The sequence below is a fragment of the Mesoplodon mirus genome, assembly GCF_964341445.2.
Source record: "Mesoplodon mirus genome assembly, chromosome: 15".
Lineage (NCBI taxonomy): Eukaryota > Metazoa > Chordata > Mammalia > Artiodactyla > Ziphiidae > Mesoplodon > Mesoplodon mirus.
In genome coordinates this window covers 14,278,541-14,299,654 of record NC_138991.1, presented here as the reverse complement: position 1 = coordinate 14,299,654, position 21,114 = coordinate 14,278,541, and the positions used below count along the sequence as shown (strand labels likewise).

The 21,114-nt window shown below is 46.3% G+C and overlaps 1 protein-coding gene across 6 annotated transcripts in view; it reads right to left on the bottom strand.

Moving 5' to 3' along the window:
• SLC13A3 (solute carrier family 13 member 3) overlaps nucleotides 1–21,114 on the bottom strand; it is an 87,340-nt gene that overhangs the window by 61,146 nt on the left and 5,080 nt on the right. For 3 of the 6 annotated variants that reach the window (XM_082645796.1, XM_082645797.1, XM_082645801.1), the window contains exon 1: nucleotides 16,793–16,910. The exons of 2 other annotated variants lie outside the window; for them this stretch is intronic. In XM_082645796.1, coding sequence (XP_082501922.1) covers nucleotides 16,793–16,903 — 111 coding nt within the window. In that variant the 5' untranslated portion in view covers nucleotides 16,904–16,910. Of the gene's footprint in view, nucleotides 1–16,792; nucleotides 16,911–21,114 lie in introns of those variants that run through there. One more of the 6 variants, XM_082645800.1, reaches the window with a different exon arrangement.

Sequence of the window (21,114 nt, the reverse complement as noted above, 5' to 3'; positions counted from 1 at the left end):
TTTCAACAGTAAATATGTATTTTTTTTAAGTAGACGTTCCCTGAATACACAGTTAATATATCCGTAAAATTCTGGGGTTATGTTTTCTTTTTCTGAGAATTAGGAGATATTTCACTGTGCAGAAATTTGAGGCCAGCCTGATGTCTTCCCTCTTACAGCTCATCATATTTTTTGCCTGGATAGCCATAAGATTTTTTGGTTGAATCCTCAAGTTCATTCATATTACCATGATATAGCTCAGTGTTGATGAATCTCTGTAAGTTTTTTTCTAGGAGACAGAAAATTTGCATATGTTTTAAGTTAGTTTGGTTTCAGAGACGTTTTGTACTATTAAAGATTCCAACATTGTTTTGTTTTACTTGTTTGATTTCTTTTTCTTTCTTCTTCAGCAATACCAATTATGCAGAAGTTGGATTTCCTTTGTCCCCCCTATTGATCATTTTTCTTTCATCCTTTCTTACTCTTTCTTTCCCACTTCATTTTGTTCAATCTTCTTTAGCCTGTGTAACATGTCCTTGATTATGTTTTTTTTTTTTTTTTAAAGAAGATGTTGGGGGTAGGAGGTTTTTTTTTTTATTAATTAATTATTTTATTTTTGCTGTGTTGTGTCTTCGTTTCTGTGCGAGGGCTTTCTCTAGTTGTGGCAAGCGGGGGCCACTCTTCATCGCGGTGCGCGGGCCTCTCACTATCGCGGCCTCTTGTTGCGGAGCACAGGCTCCAGACGCGCAGGCTCAGTAGTCGTGGCTCACGGGCCTAGTTGCTCCGCGGCATGTGGGATCCTCCCAGACCAGGGCTCGAACCCGTGTCCCCTGCATTAGCAGGCAGATTCTCAACCACTGCGCCACCAGGGAAGCCCTTGATTATGTTTTTAATGTTTTCCATTTTGCTGTTTCTAAAAGAGCTTTTATAATAGAGTGGTTTCACTTTTCTCCTCCCTCCACTTCCAGAAGACTGCTTTTTTTCATCTCCGTCTACTTTTTATTATCTCTTCTTTGACACTTTTATTTCTTATTTCATCTTGAGATTTATTTTAGGAAGGCCATCATTTCTTTAATTTTTTGTGTATTTCACAGAGACATGTCTGTTCACTAGTTTCTCTTCATTACACAACTCTTCCAGTATTTATTCTTTGTCTACTTTTCGTTTGATGTTCCCTTTCTTCTTATTTCTCACACAGTCTTTTTGTAGGTCCCATGCTGGCTACTTAACACAGTTCTTTGTTAAAAGAAAGTGTAGGGAGAGGGGCTAGGAGGAAGCTGGGGCAGCAGGTGTCTATGCAGCAGCCCTGTGGATTATCTCAGAACCCTTTCTCACCACCACTGCCCTGAAATATATCTCTACTCTAAGCAATAGACTTAGTGTGAAGATTAAGTGTAAAGACCCAAGAATGTCACAGTTCTTCAGTGTCTCCTTGAGTAAGTCTCTTCGACTTACCGAGAGAGAAAATTAGAACGCTTACAACCATATGGTTGATCGTTACCCGTCCTTCTCTCACCTGCCACTTTAACATCCTGCTTCTTACCAATGGTCTTCGAGCCTCTTCATCCAGTTCATCTGGACTCTGAACTGTCACCTGCATTTCAGCGACTCTCCCTTCCCGTGTGCATGCTTCAGGCTTTGCTGGGATTAGGAAGGGCTCATAGAGTTGAAAAATACTTCTGGAGAATTCTGCCTCCTGCCCAGGGGCTGCAGAAGCTCTTGGTTCCCTCCTGCAGTGGGGTCCAAATCCCACCACCATTGTCAGCTCTTCTTCAGAAACCAAGGGTGGGACTGTGGTCTGCCCTTCTTTCATCAGAGATGGCATTTTCTTCTCCATTTGTCGCTTTTTGTTGCTGTTTTCAGACTGCTTCAGAAAGGTGAATGGAATAGAAAAGTCTGGACTCCACCAACTTAAACCAGAAGTGCCTTCCACCTAATAATTTTGTCATCAGAAAGTACTATATTTCCTTTTGCTTATCTGTATTTTCTAATCTTCCTTCGATAAACATGCACTGTAGAAATAGTATGGGCTTTGGAATCAGACAAGCCTGAGCTATAAACTCAATCCTTCCACACTCTAGCTGTGTGACCTAGTTATTTAACTGCCCTCACCCTCAGTTTCCCTGTGTGCTGTAGGCACATAATAATAGTACCTACCTCGGAGAGTGATTTATTTCATATAAAATAAGCACTGACCCAGTGATGGACACGTGGGAATGCTCAACAAATATGAGCTATTGTTACGTTGTAATAATTATTAAAAATCATATATTAATGTTACTTTATTCTTAATAATACAAGTTTAATTTCTTAAATGCTGAGCTTCAAATACATTGTTCTTAAATCTTTAAATAAATCCTAAAATATCAGAGCCAGAATGAACCTGAGATTACTTAATCTAGTGGTTCTCAATAGGGGATGATTTTGACCTCCAGGGGACAAAGGGACATTTTTGGGTGATTGGAGGGGATGATGCTAGTGGCATCTAGTGGGTAGAGGCAAGGGATGCTACTAAACATCCTACAGTGCCCCACAACAGAACAGTATTTGTTCCCAATAGGATCAATGTCACCAGTGCTGAGGCTGAGAAACCCTGGTCTAATTTAACCCCTAATACAATGACTGCTCAGAGAAGGAAAGTGGCTTGCCTGAGGTCACACAGCAAGTCAGAAGTAAGGACTTGTTTTATCTGGTTTCATGGAAAGACCATTGCGCCCTGAGGTTTATCAGACAGCAGGAGTTGGGAGCTGGGCTGGGACCAGGGTGAGGCAGGTGCGTGACCCTGACAGTGAGTCCCTCCTTAAACTTTGTTCCCGGGGTGCCTTGCCTGGCTCCCCCTAGTCCTGACCCTGGCTGGGAGCAAGAATTGGGCCAGGGGTCCCCTTAGTCCCTGACCAGCCTGATCCATGCCAACCCAGCCCAGACATTTCTTACAGGAAGCCTTATAATCCCCCCACCAAAGAAATCCCAGCTTCTCAGGCTCAGCCAGTCCATAACCACGGGGATTAAAGTCTGCAGGCAAAACACGCAGAGGTGACAGGGGAGAAAGAAGAAAGTGCCATGTCAGGCGGTTAATTTTTGAGCTGGGGAATGATTTCCAGGCAGACACACGGCAGCTTTTCCCCCATTGCCCCTAAGCCTGCCCCCCTCACTCAGGAAAAGAAAGAAAGAGAAATGGTGTGTTCTCCAAGCCCAGGGCAGGAGCTGTCCGGAAACTGCATCCACCAGCACCTTCCCTCCTGTGCCCCATCTCCCTGCTGGGTTGAGTTTTTGTCAAGGCACTGGGCTGTGACCAGGCTCTCAGCAGGCACTGGAGGCTCCATGCCAGGCCCTTCAGGGAGCAGGACCAGGGCCAGCTGCCCACAGTGGTGCCCTCCTGCTGCCCACTAGAGGCCCATTCCCCAGGAGTGCCCAGGGCCAGGGCTGTGGGAAGCCCGGTACATTGAACTCTAGAAAGGCCAAAGCCATGCCTTAAACCTCTCAGTATCCCCTCATCACCCCCAGCCCAAGGCTGGGCCTACACAGTGGTCAAAACCCCTGGGGCCACTCAGGGCTTGAAACACGGTGGCTCAGGCATCCATGACTGGTGTGAGTGGCCTTGGGCAGGCTCAGAGCTCAGTTTGCTCACAGATAACCCAGGCACGATGGCATCTCAGAGTCACAGTGGTACAGCACCTGGAAAATGACCAGTTCCCGAGAAGCTGGAGCTGTTGGGATCAGCAGAAAGAGCAGTGGACAGGGAGCTAGGAGACGGGGGCTGAAATCGGGACCTGATGCCAAGAAGCAGAGGAGCCTGAGTCACGAGCTTGGCTTTCAGTGCCAGGGTGCCTGGGCTCGAATCCTGCCTCTACCGCTTCCTAGAAAAGTGACCTAACTCTGTGCCTCAGTTTTCTCATCTGTAAAATGAGGATGATGATAATGATGATATGAATTTCAACTTCATAGTTATTGCTATGGGGATTAAATAAAGTGAATGTAGGTTGAGTGCTGGGAGCAGAGTGCTGGTAGAGTAAGGAATATATATAAAATGTTACCTCCTGCTGATGGAATCTGTTACTTTTGCACATTTCTTGCCCTCTTTCTATCAGAAGTTTCATCTCAGTGATCCCTAAAGCACTTGCAGTCTGCCATGTGGGGATGAAGGCAATGATGCTAGGTAGGTATTGACCCCAAAAGGAAAGGAGTTTGGAGCACACACCACAGGCCCAGGCAAAGGACCCAGCAAGACGAGACAACCCAGGAGAAACCCTCTCCGCTGAGGCCAAGAGGCACGGAGGCATGAGCCTCTACTTGCAAAAAGGGAGTTAAGTAAGGCCAACTGAGGCTCTGGGTGCAAGGCCACTAGGAGCCACAGAGTTGCCAGTGCAAATCCTGGTCTACCACTTACAAGCTTCAAGCTTTGGAAGGACCGGTGGCCTTTTTGAGCCTCTGCGTCCTCATCCGTAAATCAGGATGCTTATTACGCCATCCTGAGAGAGCTGGGAAGGAGATCAAAGAGAACACAGATGGATGTGGCCTTTCTTTAGAAGCCCTGCAGCGCTGGCAGCATCTCTCTCCATGGTCTCCCGAGCAGCTGTCCCTCATGGTCTCAGAGCAGCAGCACTTTTATTCAAGATGGCTGCCCACATTGAGCACTTACTATGTGCCAGGCACGGTTCGTGGATTCCCTCATTCAACTCTACCCACAGCCCCACGAGGCAGCTACGACCGCTGTTCCCAGTTTACATGTGGCTCAGAGAGCTTGAGCGACTGGCCCAAGTTCACACTGCCTCAGTGTGAATGACAGGTGAGAATAATAAAGCTACCGTCCATTGAGGGCTTACTATGACCAGGCACCAAGACTTGCCTGCATTAGCTCACCTGCTCGTCTCACAACCCTGTTTAGAAATGAGAAACTGGAGGCACACAGAGGTCCAGCAACTTCTTCATCCATACGTGCATCTCTAGCAAGGGATGAAGCCGTGATTTCAGCATAGTGGTCCGAGCTCAGGGCCGTGGTCCTGATCCTTTGGGCCCTGGGCCTGGGCTCAGCGAGGAAGGTAACAGTAGTGATGGTAACAGCCAGCATTTACTGAGACTCACTGTGTACAGGTGCTGAGCTAAGCCTTTTACACTTATTGTGACTTTTGTTCCTCCCACACTCTGGTAGTTTCTGGAAATGGAAGGACAGATATTCAACAGAAACACACTTGACAGGCCCTTTCACATCCTCTCTGGATCTGTTCAGTCTTGAGGATAAGCCCGGCTGATCTTAGTGCCCACCTTCTGGAGGAGGAGACAGGCATGGAGGGTTAAGACCGAAGGTAGCCCAGGGTGACCCAGAGGGAAAGAGTTGAGACAGCGCAGATGTCTAGTCTCTGATTTCCAGGCAGGGCTCCCTCCTACCCTCTCTTCTGAGAAAGCAGTTAGGAGCCACCTGTGCCTATTTGGGCTCAAGACTCAATGGGGGAAAGAGGAGGAAGTGGAGGGGGTGACTTGTCCCAGGAGACCTCTGAGGCAGCCACGCTATCCTCTGGAACAGACTGTGTTAGACCCCTGGACTTATTAGCAGGTGTTGTCACAAGTTAAAGTTCTTTGAGCCATTCATTAAAAGCGTTCCTGGGGCAGCTCACACCCCACTGCCGCCCAGGCCTCGCTAATCATTCATGAGCCAGACAGGCAGCTGGGGGCAGGGTGGCAGCTGCATGGGACCCAGGAGTCCCCAGCGGCCTGGCTCAGCCAGAGGAGGACAGAACATGTTCTTCTGAAAAAGAGGCCAACTGACTGTGTGACCTTGAAGGGCAGCTTCTTCTTCTCTGTGGGCCTCAGTCTCCCCATCTGTGCAAAGGGCCCTTCAGTTCCCAACATGGGTGGCGGGTGTGCTTAAAAGCCTGCTCAGGGTTTCTCCACCTCTCGCTTCTCCTGACAGCCTGTCCCGCACCTTTGGAGGCCTGCTGTGGGAAGAAAGCTTTTCTCTGCTTGAAGTAAAATCCAGCCTGAAGGCATTATGGTGGGATCTGCCTTTAAATCCCATCTAAGATCTTCAACTTAGTTTCCCTATGATCAGGGGTTCAGGGGTCAGTCTCCTGGAAGGGCTGTCACGAGGACCCAGGAAGACCATTTGATATTTCTTGAACACCCTCCATGCTCCCACCTCAGGAACTTTGACTTGCTGTCCCCTCACCTGGAATGCTCTTCCTCTATAAGCACTCAGGGCTCCTTCCTTCACCTCCTTCAAGTCTTTGCTCCAATGTCATCTCCTTCAGGTATTTGTTCAAATGTTCCCTTCTCGAAATCTTCCTGACTCTAAAATTGCCCTTACCTCCATTCCAGGCTCCCTGCCTTCTCTGTTTTTATTCTCCATAGCACTTATCAACATCTGACATACTATAGATCTTACATATTTATCTGCTTGCTTTTTTTTGTTTGCTTGTTTTTAATGTTTACCCCTCTAAAATGTCAGCTCCTTAAGTATAAGGATTTGTGACTATTTGGTTCATTGCCATGTTCGTCTAGAATAGTAGCTGGCGTGTAGTAGGTGCTCAATTAATACTTTTAAACTAAATGTAATAATCACTTATGGACAGTGTCTGGCACACAGGAAACACTAAAGAAATATTGTTTTGATTCCGTATTCATTCTGGACATATTTATTAAGCACACTGTTTGCCAAGTGCTAGGGGTATATTAGTGAACAAGATGGGCAGGATCCCTATTTGTACTTTACTATTTGCAGGGTACTTCACTGTTTACAAAGTGCTTGGTTTCCCTGGCTCCTCCCCACAGCCCCATGAGGCAAGCGGGTGCATGAGACAGATGAGGAAACTGAGGATGGCAAGGGAAGTGTCTTACTTCCTTCCACAGAGCAAGTTCTTGGCAGGGATCCATCCTGGATCATCTGAGGCTGCATCCTGTGTGCCCACCACTTAGCCTAACTTCTCCTGGGCACTGAGGTCTTCCCTGCCCCTGACATTTTCAATTCTCTACCGTTTACCATCATCCCACCTCCACTCTGGTCCAGCTGGCCCTGCCCCAGGCATCCTGGGAGCTGATGCAGTGGGGGATGGGAAAGCTGACCCCTGCTGTTAAGGCCTGACCTGTGGAGTTTCCAAGCCCCTCTTGACAATGACCCTCCACTGCCCACAATCCCTCACTTCTTAGGCCTTTGGGGCTCTGGGCTTCAGGGCAAGAATAAGAATGGCAAGGGAGGGCTTCCCTGGTGGCGCAGTGGTTGGGAATCCGCCTGCCAATGCAGGGCACACAGGTTCGAGCCCCAGTCCAGGAAGATCCCACATGCCACGGAGCAACTAAGCCCGTGCGCCACAACTACTGAGCCTGTGCTCTAGAGCCCATGAGCCACAGCTACTGAGCTCACGTGCCACAACTACTGAAGCCCGTGCGCCTAGAGCCCGTGCACAACAACAAAGAGAAGCCACTGCAAAGAGCAGCCTGTGCACCGCAACGAAGAGTAGCCCCTACTCGCCACAACTAGAGAAAGCCCGTGTGCAGCAACGAAGACTCAACGCAGCCAAAAATTAAATAAATTAAAAAAAAAAAAAAGAATGGAAACGGAACTTTCACTGGGATTTTTCTCTGAATAAGCACTATCTCATTTAATTTCCCCAGCAGCTCCTAGGAGATGAGCTTTACTCCATATACAGTGGAGGAAATGGAGGCTTAGAGAACCCAAGAACCTACACAGAGAGTAAAGGGAAGAAGCCAGTAGGATGCAGAAGAAAGTCTCATCCCCTATAAAGCACTTCCACGGGATCCACGGGCTCATTTGTAATGCAAATAACAATACTACTACTGCCAACCACAGTAACAACAGACATTTACCTAATACCTCTTATGATCAGGAGCAGCCCAGAGTATTTTAGGTATCTGAACCAATCTTCACAACACCCCTCTGAGGTAGGTCCTATTAGTGCACCTCATTTCACAGAGGAGGAAACTGAGGCACAGAGAGGCTAAGCAACTTGCCCAAGGTCACACAGCCAGGAAGTGGGGGAGCTGTCCTGGAGTCCAGGAAATCTGGTGTTAGAGTTCATACTCTCATGATGTTGCCCTCTCCCCCTCAGAAAGCGATTCTGGGGGACAAACCAGCCCAGTGATTCTGGGCAGACCCCTTGTCCAGAGGAGGAAAGCCAAGGTCTGAAGGAGGTCCAGATCGTGCAGAAGATCAGGAGCAGGAAAGGAAGCCAGGTCTCCCAGGTAGATGGCCAGTTTAGTGGAGGTAGGAAGAGCCTCTCAGGACAGCCTCAGTTTCCCCAACAAGAGGTGGGAGCTGGGTCGCAGGCAGGGCCCTGCATCAGGCCTCTGCCAGCTCCCCCAGGCCTGGAGACCCCACATTCTAGTCCCAGATGTCAGCACAGCAGACCACGTTCCCAGGACTCATGTCTAAGGAAACTGCCTACACTTCTGTTTTTTGGACTCTGTGCTGTAAAATGCCCTGCTCGGGCACCAGGAGAAGTTTTGCTGAGTCCCAGCCCTTTCCAGAGAAATCCAAGGGGGCTCCAGACAGGGGCAGGAAATGGCTAAAAGGAGCAGGAAGACGTTTCCTTCCTTCTCCCACTCTCCAGGCCTCCCAAGCCAGCCAGCAAAGTGGATTGTCATGAGAGTAAGGTGCAAGCGGCATGTGAAATCGAGGGGACAATCCGGGCTGTGGGTGGCAGCAAACAAGGGCCTCTCTTGTTATTTCTCCCAGCCAAGGGAAAGGAGGCTGTTCCCGCCCGCTGACAGCCCAGAGGGCAGAGGGAACGGGTCAGCTCCATGCAGCAGAGCCCGGAGCGGGGCTGGAGGGCCAGGGGGTGTTTTGTCTTGCCTGGAACGCCCTCCATTTCCAAATCCCCTCCACCCTGGGAGGCCTTCTGTGGCCAGGCTGTGTGTCCACAGGCAAGCACTTCCCCTCTCTGGGACACAGTGTCCCTGACAGAAAATTGGACTTGACTGTGCCTGCCTCACAGCCTGCTGGGGGATGAAACAAACTAAAGCAGTGAAGGCAGAGGTTCTCAACCTCAGCACCACTAACATCTGGGGCCTGAGAATTCTTTGTTGTGGGGGCCATCCTGTGTACTGTAGGATGTTTAGCAGCATCCCTAGATGCCGGTAGCAGCTCCTTCCAGCTGTGACAATCAAAAATGTCTCCAGGCACTGCCAAATGTCTCCTGGGGAGCAAAAGGCTTAAGAACCCTGATTTAAAGGATTTCCCAGAGCCCAGGACACAGGCAGTGACTTATCCATGAAGGCAGGCAACATCTGTTGAGCCCTTTACAAGCATCATTGATTATTATCATACCCATTCACGGATGAGTACACTGAGCACAGAGAAGTTAAGTAACTGGCCCAAGGTCACACAGCATATTAAAAAGCCAGGATTTGAACCCAAGCACCCAAATCCAAGCTCCTACCTATCATGTTTGACCAGCCACGTTAGTTCCTATATTCAGGCCCCTCTGAGACCTCCAAACTCCCACTCCAGTGTCAGAATGACAGGTCTCTCCTCTGCGAAGCCTTTCTTAATGTCCCCCACCACACCCAGCACAATCACTCCTTTCCCCGTTGCCTCCACTGAACCATGAAGGAGTGTGGGCTTTCAACAAGGCAGACGTAGGCTCGATTGGCAGCCTCACTACTCATTCAATGGCCGTGAGGTGGCAGGTGACTTCACCTCTCTAAGCCTCAGCCTTCTCATTTGTAAAATGGGTCCATCACCCTTGCATCACACAGCGGCTAAAAGCACAGACTCTGGGGCTTGAATGCCAGAGTCGGAATCCCAGCTCTGCCACATCCAAAACGTGGGAGCTTGGGCAAGTGACTGAACCATTCTGTGACTCGGTTTCCTCATCTATGAATGTGGATAATAGAAGCACCTGAGCCACAGTGCCAGGGCGAGCATAAACGAGCTAGCAAGCATATCCTGAGTGCTTTGAACCATGCCTGGCACTTCATAAATGCTAGAGAGGTGTTGACTATGGCTCTTAGGAGGCCTCTTGGGGGACAGAGGAGAGAGTATGAATAAGGCATGTGGCCCAGGACATCAACAAACTTGAATTCACTTCCTGAGCCTCCCAGGGACCAGCACATTCCTGTAGGAGAGCTTAATACGGCTGAAATCAAATCCCTCTCTCAGCCCAGACTGAGAATGGACCCCGCAGGAGAGGAGAGCAAAAGGAACTAGGCAGGGGAACCACTGGGCTGGCCAGGAGGAGCATGCTGGCCTCCCCAGACCTTTTCCAATGTCTTTATCGGACTGGGGATCACTCCTCTGTCCTGTGTATCAGTCCTCCTGCCTTCCTCCACCCCCCCACCCAGCACAGGCTCCTTCCCATTGGCTACCCCTCCCCCTATGAATTTCAGGGACAAGTACATAAAGCTGAGAGCCTGGTACCCCTATTTTGCAGATAATAGAAAGAGCCGCAATTCTTTATCAAGTACCTACTATGCGTCAGGCACTGTCAAGTCTTCCAAGCAGGTGGGTTTCATTATGCCCATTTTTGAGATGAGGAAATGGAGGCTTGCCAGAGATGGCGTGGCCTTGTGTATCTCTCTTGTCCCTGGTGCATCTCCACTGGAGAGAGCAGTTCGGGCACACCTGTGCCACTGGTTCCAGGCCCTGGCCAGGTCCAGCCTAGCTAGGATGCTGACTTTGTGTCTTCAAGGTCTGAGGGTGTCTGAAATCCTGCTCATCAGTCCAGAGGGCATTGTCCTGCCGAGCTAGGTCAGGAAACACGATCTTGCTCCCCGCCGCATCACCAGGAATCGCACTGGCCTGTTTACACACCTGGCAGGAGCTCCAGGAAAGTGGAAAGTTGGCTGGACCTCAGAGGAGCGTTTCCGAGGCCAAGGGGTCTGTGTGGGCAACGGGTGAAACCTGGCGGGAGAGCATGGAGGGGGCACAGATGAGGGTCTGGGACCACCTGGCTGGGAGGGGCTGGGAGAGTCCCTCCATGTGCCCTCTGGGCCTCAGTCTTCCCAACTGAAAAACGAAAGGGCTGGAAACACCGAATCCAGCTCAAATCTTCCACAAATTGGTAGCAGTCTGGGGTTTTAGAAAGTGCATGTCTTCTGAAATCAGAGATACCTGAGTTCAAATGCAAATTCATTCATTCACTAGTTGAACAAGTATCTACTACATGTCAGACACTGTCCTAGGCACTGGGATGCTGCAGGGAACAAGACAGACACGGGTCTTGCCCTTACATCACTCTCAGCCTAGTGGCGGAGGCAGACAGTGAACAGATAATGAACACTTCAGATTGGGATGAATGCCATGAAGGAAATAAAATAGGAAGTTGTTTTAGAGAGTGCTTTGTACGGTGAGGAGAGTAAGTGTTCTTGAGAAAAGGTAATCAAGGAGGACTCCTTGGAGGAAGTGCCTTTGGAGCTAAGACCCAAATGACAGACAGATCCAGCTGTGGAAGATCAGGGGCAAGAGCATCCCAGGCAGAGAACAAACAGCAAGTGCAAAGGCCCTGAGGCAGCAACAAGCTTGGCAGGTTTAAAGAACCAAAAGAAGGCCTATGAGGCTGGACCATAGTGAGAGAAGAGAAGAGTATGGGAGATTGTAACAACCATGTTTTCAAGTTTCTGAATTTGATGCTCTGGCATCTTGGGACCTTGCTAAACCTGGAGTGTCTGCCTCTCCCAGGGCTAATTCCTACAGATAGTAAACAATTCACCTGTGCATCAGTTTTTCAAATGTAAACCAGCCAATCCAGAGCCCACACCCCCAACCACCTCCTTTATTGGGCTCTCTCACTCCAGGCCACTATCTGCCTGCCGTAATCATCCAGGGGCAGGAACCAAAGAACTAGGGACAATATCTATGTCCCAGAGCCCACTGAAATTATTTGAACTAGCCAGTCCTAAGTCTGCTTACTCTGACTTGCCCGTTCCTTAAATACATAATACATTGGCAGATAGTGATGAAGACCATGAAGTAAGATAAGGCAGAGAAGAAAGTGTAAAGGATTTTTTGTATTCTATGTTAGATAGGGTGGCCAGGGAAGGCCTTTGAGGAGGTTCATCTTTGAACTAAGATGAATGAAGTGAGGGAGCAAGGCTTGCAGACACCTGGGGGGAAGAGCAGTTCAGACAGAGGGAACAGTAAGTGCAAAGGCCCTGGGGTGAGAGCAATCTTGGGATATTTAAGGAACACCAAGAAGGCCAGTGTGGCTAGTGCAGAGGGAGAGAGGGGGCCTGAGCTTCTAGTAAATAATCAATAAATATTAGCTGTTCCTATCCTTTCTTCAGGGCTTACTATAATCTGAACGGAAATAAGGGAGCTTGACCTCTGCTTCCTCGCATCCCTAATCTAGAAGTTAGGCTTCAGAGATTAATTGAAATGTCGATAGAATAAAACAGTGATGACTGGAAGCCTGAGATGGGGGAATCACTGGACAAGAAGAGAGAGATGGAGGCACTCACCCCCACCCTGCCACTCACAGCTCACTGTGAGGCTTCAGGCAACTTCCTTCCTTCTCTGGGCCTCACTTTCCTCATCTGTAAAAATGGGGATAATCATTATTCCTACTTCTTAAGGCTGATGTGAAGAGTAAATGAACTAAAATGTGAAAGGAATGTAAAACAGTGTGGGGCAAATGGAAAAAAATTTTAGCAAATTATTATTATTATAAACTCCCACCACGTTTGACATGGCACTGGACAATTTCTGTATCTTCTCTTAATTAAGTCCCATAGTAGCCCTTTGGGAAGCATGTGAGTTCTCCCCACTTCACAAGTGAGGAAACTGAGGCTCAGAAATGTGAAATCTCCAACCCAAGCTCCCTGACTCACAGTTTCAGAACCAAGACCCAAACCCAGGTCTTCCCAGCTCCAAGGCCCATGCTATTTTGATCATCTTACTCCTGAGTCTCAGTTTCCTCATCTGCAAAATAGGAGAGTTAAAACATACCTTGAGTGTTGAATAAAAAAGTAAGAAGTTATGGTGCAAGTATAATATATGATTTCATTGGGCCCAAATAATAACCAGGGAGGAAGGTGATGTTATGGGCATGGTATCAATGAAGAAACTGAGGCCCAGAGAAGCCAAATGACTTGCCCAAGGTCGCAGAGCAATGATGTGGAATGAGAATCCAGTTCTGATTCCAAAGACTCAAAACTGGGAATGAAATAACCATTTTCCTGGTCACCCAACTGAATTTCCCCCACCCAAGAATTAGGCATATGCAAAAACAAGTGGGCCTCTGACTTCACAGATGTACTACCGCCCCAGAACAAGTGTGCTGCTAGCCAGACTTGACGCCTTTGTGCAAACTGGGAAAAGGGGCTCTTCCTCAGGTGGATCCAGCACTGCACCAGAGTACACAGCTTGGCGTGTGGAGTGCAGGTTGGTTTAGTCTCATTTTGCCTCCTCAGGTCTCCTTGTGCAGTGCACAGCCTGTAGAACACTCTGCAGCAGTCCTGCCCAGAGCACCCCCTCCCCCAAACTCCTCCTCCTCAAAGCATCCTTAGAAAGAGTCACCTATGAGTACCCACTGTAAGAACTCATCTTGGCCAGATGGTCAGTCCAGCTAAATTTGCTTTCAGTGGGTGTAAGAAGGGAAAGGAGGCAAGATTTCTCTGCAAACACATGGGACTGGTGCAGATTTGCAAGCCTGATTTAATAGTCTCATCCGTCCCCTCTAGCTGCCCAAGGCTGGTCCTCTGATATCCACCTCCCAAGATGCCCATTCTTGGAAAACTTTGAGGTGGTCCCTCCGGCAGTGTCCTGACTTCCTTCGTCTCTGGCACTCTTTATGGCAAGAGCCATGATCCCCAGTGGCCCTGGAAATTGCAGCCACTGCATTCCAGAAGGGCATCCCACTCCTTTTCACCCCTGCTGACAGCGTTCCAAGCCAGGAGGACATAATGTAAGAATTGTTCCCATCCCCTGCCATCCCCACCCCCTGGCTCTACCCTTCAGATTAACCCCAGCCTCCCTGCAGCCTCCCTCACCAGTCACCAGGGGACAGGTGTATGAGAACCAACCCTTTCGATCACACAAGCTTCTAGAACATCAGAGCAGCAATGGCCTGTAGACCTTATCAAGCTGGAAAAACAGAACCCAGCGAGGGGCAAGTGATCAGTGCCAAGGATCTCAAACTTCTTTCCCGATACCTACAATTTTGCAAAAGTTTTTGGGAACTCAGGTGTACCCTATGACCGGCATTGGTGGCTCCAGAGTTTCCAGGTCAGGGAGGCTTAGAAGCAGCAATCTGATGTTGGGGGTGGGGTGGACACGGAGGACACTTGCCTTGAAGCTTCATTTGCACAGAAAGCACAATGTTTTTTTAGACTGCCAGCCTTTGTTTGGGGAGGTTATCACGGGATTAAAACTGGTTACGATTACAGGAATTGTCTTGAAACTATGTGTGCAGAGCACACCCACTCTGTTTGCTTTAAATTTATGTCACAGATCAATAAAAACAGCAATTTTCTCTGTTCATTATTCTCTAAGGATGCTTTTATTCACATTGTACATTAAGAGGCATGTCAGTTATTAATATCCAAGGATATAATAATAATATAATATGATAAATACATGCATATTACATGGAGGAGGGGGCTTTGAGCGTGCCAACAGAGATTTTGAGGGAGGCTAAGATCTCCCAAGAAGTCAGACCTGCCTCCTGGGAGGAGGCCCTGGCTTATCAGCCACTTTAAAAGGTAGTGACATCTAGGGCCACACCAAGAGTACCCACCAGGGATCTGTAGGGAAACAGGAGAGGTTCTTAGTCAATTATAACGAAAGAAAGAGTATAAAATGCAGCTGTTAGAAGTACAGACACTGCATTCTGGCTTTGTACTGGCTGTGTGGCCTTGGGCAAGTCACCTAACCCTACTGAGCTTCTGTTTCCTCACCTGTACTATAGGGACGCTAACAGCAGCTGCCTCCCTGATTATGTGGACATTATACAGGACAATGCCTGAGAAACTCTTAGCATGGAGCCTCGCACATAAGAAGAGTGAAGCACTCAGTGAAACACTTTATTTATTAGGCTCACCACCATCGCAGAGGGTCAGGCATTCGCTGTTACATGTGCACATTGGGGATCATATGGAAGTGGATTCTCTGTGAAGCTAATGAAGTTTAAGCTTCAGAGCCACTCCCAAACCCTGTACTGAATCTTGTATCTGTAAATCTGTATGCTTTTTCTTAAAGAGAGCCCCTTAAATAGTACGTGCTTCAGGCCCCGTAACACTTGGACCTGCCCCTGGGTTCACAAATCTTGCTAGAGGGCAGAGCAGACAGAAGCTTTCAGAACCCCCTGCTGAGGAGAGAGACTCCGTGTGTTTCATCACTTCTTCCCCAGAGCTCCGCCTGGGACCTCCCAGACCCATCCAGCCTTCCACCGGTGATGCTTCACAAAGCGAGGCAACTTCCTTACTCAGACCCTCACATCAAATCTCAGAAGCTAGCAAAGAGATCGCTCCATTTTATAGACAAAGAAAGGGAGACCCAAAGAAGAAAGGAGATTGGTCCAAGGTCCTGAAGTCAACGAGTGGTCTGGGGTGGGCCAGTTTTTGAATAAGCAACCTAATCCTTACACCAGGATTCATTGTTTTTCTCTTGCATGTCAAGAAAGCCTAATTGCTTGGATAATTCCACGCCAAAGAACTTGCCCTGGATCTCCTGACACCATGTCCTTCGTATCACGTCCTCACCCCCGGGCCCAAGGAGGGCTCCTTCCTCCAGGCACCCCTCTCTGAACACTTCTCCCAGCTCCCCTGGTCTCCGCTGGTGGTGCTGGGTAATCTGCCACTAAGTTACACACTCTCTTTACTTTTACGAACATTTACTATCTCACTGAGGGATAGTGAAACAACTTCCTGGAGGTAGAAGCTTTGTCTAACGAGCCTAGTGCCCTCCCATGATGCTGCAAATGGGCTGAGCAGAGGTGAGGGACCCAACAGGGACGTGCAGTACCATCTCCTTCCAGCTCCCATTGGTGGTGACTTTTATCATGACACTCCTGACCTCAATCTGCAGCCTTTGATCTTCTAGGGATTACTTTCTTTGAGATTCTAGAAACAGGTCATTTTCTGGATTCTGATAAGCCAGGGATTGAATCCCACTCAGCTGTTTGCTGTGTGATTGTGAGCAAGTCACTTCTCTCCGACCCTCAGTTTTCTCCTCTGGAAAATGGGGTAAATAATCCTCCCCCTCTGAGGGGCACTTTCAGTCTGGATTAAATATGATGATGCACATAAAGCAAATTTTAGCACTGCACCTTGCTCCCGGTAAGCGTTTATTAAACCTTGGCCGTCCCCATCACATAAGGCGTGTGGAAATAAGACCAGCCTGTGCGTTCTTAGGCACTTACTGTGTATCAGGCTCAGTTCTAAGAGATTTACATAGATTGCCTCATTTAATATTCACCACAACCCAGTGGATTGGCATTATCGTTTCCCCCATGTTTACAGATGAGTAAACTGAAGTTCAGAGAGGTTAAATGACTTGCCCCAGGTTACACAGCTTGGCATTCATCAAGTGTTCCTTGTGATTATCAAGTGAAATGTGCAACACAGCGCCAAGCACATAGTTAGAGCTCAATAAAAAGAAATCATTCCTGTAGAAGTGAGAAGAGCCAGAAGGCTAGGTGGGACCCAGGCTCCAAGGAGCAGCTGGAAAAGGGGAACTGCGGCAAGAGGTGTTCACAGCGGTCCAAGGCAGGGTAAAGGGGGGACGGTCGAGGGGGTCTAGTGAAATCTGTCTAGACTGGGACCTCAGCGCTGTTCCGCCTCAGAGGCTCGGGAGGAGAGGGTCCTGCCTGTTGCGCGGCCGCCCAGGGTGCCGAACGGGGGGGCCCACAGGCAAAGGAGGCGTTACCTTGGGCGGGAGGGCGAAGACCACCGGCAGCAGCGCGAGCGGCGCGAACAGCAGCACCAGCAGCCGCCGCGCGCTCCACACCTTCTTGGCCACTGTCGCCAGCGCCGCCATCTGCGCGATCGCCCCGCGGAGCGGGCCAGTCCGGGACTGCCCGCGCCTGGCCCCCCGGCTCCGGCTTATAGCCTGGGGGAGGGTTTGGGGAGGGGACTGCGCTTGGGGACCCGCCCTCTCCCTGCGCCTCCCGGAGGAAAAGGGTGGTGCCTGCTCCCCTGGGACTGGGCGAAAGAGACCCGGGAAAGTTAGGAAAAGTTCGACCCTAGAACTAAGGAACAGGACTCCAGCCCAGAAGGCAGAGTAGCCTCCGGTTTAAACCTCCTGACTTGCCAGCTATGTGGCCTGGGGCAACTGGCTGAACCCTTCCTTACTTTCCCGTGAAAAGGGCCATACTGACAACTGGAAGATTAAATCACTTACTAGTACTAAGTGGGTTCAGGTACTGGCTCTGCCACATACTAGCTGCGTGGCCTTGACAACTGCCTCTGAACCTCAGTTTTCTCAACCAAAAAGTGGGGGTGATGACAATAATGGTCTCTACTAGACAAGAGGTCTGTTGGCAGTTATTGCTGTTGATATTGTTTTTCTTATTTTCTCCCACGGTGGGTCAGTCATCTGTGGGTTGGAGCCTGGAGGAGTCTTTTTGTTCCTCTTGGATAAATGCACAGGAGTACAATCCTGGATTGTATGGTAGTTGCACCCTTGTTTTTGAAGAAACCGCCAAGTGATGCTCTGGAGTGTTAGCACTGTTTTACATTTCTGTTAGCCACGTATGAGTGAGCCAGTTTCCCCATGTCCTTGCCAGCATTGGGGTGGTATTTTTTATTTTAGCCATTCTGATAGGGGTGTAGAGATATCTCACTGTGGTTTTAATCTGCATTTTCTTAACGGCTAATGATGTTTAACATCTTTTCACATGCTTCTTTGTCATCTGTATATCCTCTTTGGGGGAAATTATTTCCTCCTGTTGTTTGCCCATTTTCTCATTGGACTGTTTTTTCTGCTGTTGAGTTTTGAGAGTACTTTATATAGTCTAGATACCAGTCCTTTGACAAATACGTTGTCTGCAAAAATTTTCTCCCAGTCTATAGCTTGGCTTTTCATCCTCTTAACAGACTTTTCAAAGAGCAAACATTTGTAATTTTGGTGGAGTCAAATTTATCAAATTTTCCCTTTTCTGGATCACGCTTTTGGTGTCAAACTCTTTGCACAGCCCTAGATCCTGAAGACTTTTCTCACATTTTTTTCTAGAAGTTTGATAGTTTATAGTTTTATGTTTTATATTTAAGTCCATGAGTTAATTTTTATATCAGGTATGAGGCTTAGATTGAGGTTCTTTTTTTTTTTTTTTTTTGGCCTATCATTGACCAATTGCTGCAGCTTCACTTGTTTAAGAAGTTATCTTTATTCCATTGAATTGCTTTTGCACTTTTGTCAGAAATCAATTGGGCATATTTGGTGGATCTGTTTCTGGCTTCCCTATTCTGTTCCATTGATCTGTCTATCCCTCTACCAATACCACACAGTCTTCATGACTGTAACTGTATAATAAGTCTTGAAAATAGGGACAGTGATTCCTCCCACTTTATCCTTCTTTTTCAAAATTGTTTCATTTGCATTTCTATGTAATTTCTATGTAGTTTCTATGTAATTCCTATGTAGTAACTACATTTCTATGTAGTTTCTTTGCATTTCTATGTAAATTCTTAGAATAATATTACCTATATCTACAAAAATTAACCCTGCATATCGATTTGGAGATAATTGACATCTTTACTCTGTTGGCTCTTCTAATCCATGAATGTGGTATGTCTCTCCATTTATTTAGATCTTCTTTGATCAGCATTTTATAGTTTTCAGCCTAAAAGTCCTATGCATGTTTTGTTAGATTTGCACATAAGTACTGCATTTTTGAGCAATGTAAATGGTATTCTATTTTTTTCAGGATCCATATATTCACTGCTAGTATACAGAAATAAAATTGAGTTTTGTATGTTTATCTTATATCCTAAAATCTTGCTCAATTCATTAATTAGTTCTAGGAGGGTTTTTTTTTTTTGTCAAATCCTTCAGACTTCTATATAGACAATAATGCCATCTACAAACAAGAACTGGTTTATTTCTTCCTTTCAGATCTGTATGTCTTGTATTTACTTTTCTTGCCTTATTGCACTGGCTAGAACTTCAGGCACTGTGGTTGAATAAGAGTTTGAGAAAGGACGTTCTTGCATGATTCACAATCTCAGGGAGAAAGCATTCAGTCTTTCACTATTAACTATAATGTTAGCTGTAGGTGTTTTGTAAATGCTCCTTTTCAAAATGAGAAAGTTTCCATCTAGTTTTATTTTTCTGAGAGTTTTTATCATGGATGAGTGTTGAATTTTATCAAATGCTTTGGGAGGGGGCATCAATTAATATGATCAAATGATTTTTCTTCTTTAGCCTATTAATATGATGGATTACAGTGATTGGTATTCAAGTAGTGAACCAGCTTTGTATCCCTGGGGAATATGCCACTTGATCATGATGTATAATTATTTTTATATTTTGTTGAATTCTATTTGCTAATATTTTATTAAAGATTTTTACATCTATAATCATGAGGGATATTGTCTGTAGTTTTCTTTTTTTATTGCCTTTGTCTGGTTTTGGTATCTGGATAATACCAGTCTCATAAATGAATTGGGAATTGTTCCCTTCTCTTCTATTTTCTAGAAAAGATTGCATGGAATTGGTGTTAATTCTTGTTTAAGTGTTTGGTATTATTTCCCAGTGAAACCATCTAGGCCTATAGATTTTTTTTTATTTTTTGAAAAATTTTATATTTAATTTTCTTAATAGTTATAGGGCTATTTGAATTATCTACTTCATACTGAGTACATTGGGGTAGTTTTTATTTTCTGAGGAGTTGGTCTGTTTCATCTAAATTGTTAAATGTTTGCATGTAGAGTTTCTAGTACTCCCTTTCGATGTCTGCAGGTTCTATAGTGATATCCTTGATTCATTCATCCATTCCTGATTCATTCATTTGGTAACTTGCATCTTTTCCCTCTCTTTTTGTCAGTCTTACTAGAGATTTTTAAATTTAATCCTCTTTTCAAAGAACCAATGCTTGGAGGTTGTTTTTCTGTTTTTAATTTCATTGATTTCTAGGCTTATCTTTCTTTTTTCCACGCTTCTCACTCTTCTTTTTCTAGGACATTGAAGTGGGAGCTTAGATTATTGATTTGAGATCTTTTTCACCTTTTCAAATGTATACATTTAATGATAAAAATTCCCCCTCTCTGCACTGGTTTAGCTGTGTCTCACAAATCTTATGTGGTGTATTTTCATTATCATTCAGTTCAATGTATTTTTTATTTTCCCTTGAGATGTCTTCTTTGACCCGTGGATTATTTAGAAGTGAGGTGTTTAGCTTCTAAGTGTTTGGAGATTTTCCTATGATCTTTCTGTTACTGATTTTTAATTTGATTCCACTATGGTCAAAGAACCATAACCTTGTATAATTTCAGTTCTTTTAACTTTGTTGAGGTTTGTATTACGGTCCAGCATAACTATCTTTCTATATGTTCTATAGTCACTTGAAAGAATGTGTATTTTGCTGTTGCTGAGTGGACTGTTCTATAAACGTCAACTAGATTCTGTTGTTTGATGGTATTGTCAAGTTCTTCTATAGCCTTGCTGATTCTCTGTTTACTTATTCTATCAATTATTGAGTCAAGGGTGTTGAAGTCTCTATAAATGTAGATTTGTCTATTTCTCTTTTCAGTTCTATCAGTTTTTGCTTCACATATTTTGTAGCTCTGTTGCTTGGCATATACACATTTAAGATTGCTAAATCTTTTAGTGTATTGACTCCTTCATTATTATATAATGTCCCTCTATGTCTCTGGGAACTTTCTTTGTTCTGAAGTCTACCTTCTTTGATATTAATATAGACACTTATGATTTCTTTTGACTACTGTTTGCCATATATATTTTTTTATCCTTTTACTTTCAATATGCATATATCATTATATTTGAAGTGAGTTTCTTACAGACAGCATACAGTTGGGTCATGCTTTTAAAAACTCCACTCTGCTAGGCTCTGTCTTTTAATTAGTGTTTTTATTCCATTTACATTTAACATAGTTGTTGATATATTAGGGCTTAAATCTGCCATTCTGTTTTCTATATGTTCTCTATCTATTCTCTATCTCTACCTCTATCTCTCTTATTTCTCTGTTTTCTTTTTCCTGCCTTCCTGTGGATTACTTGAACATTTTTTA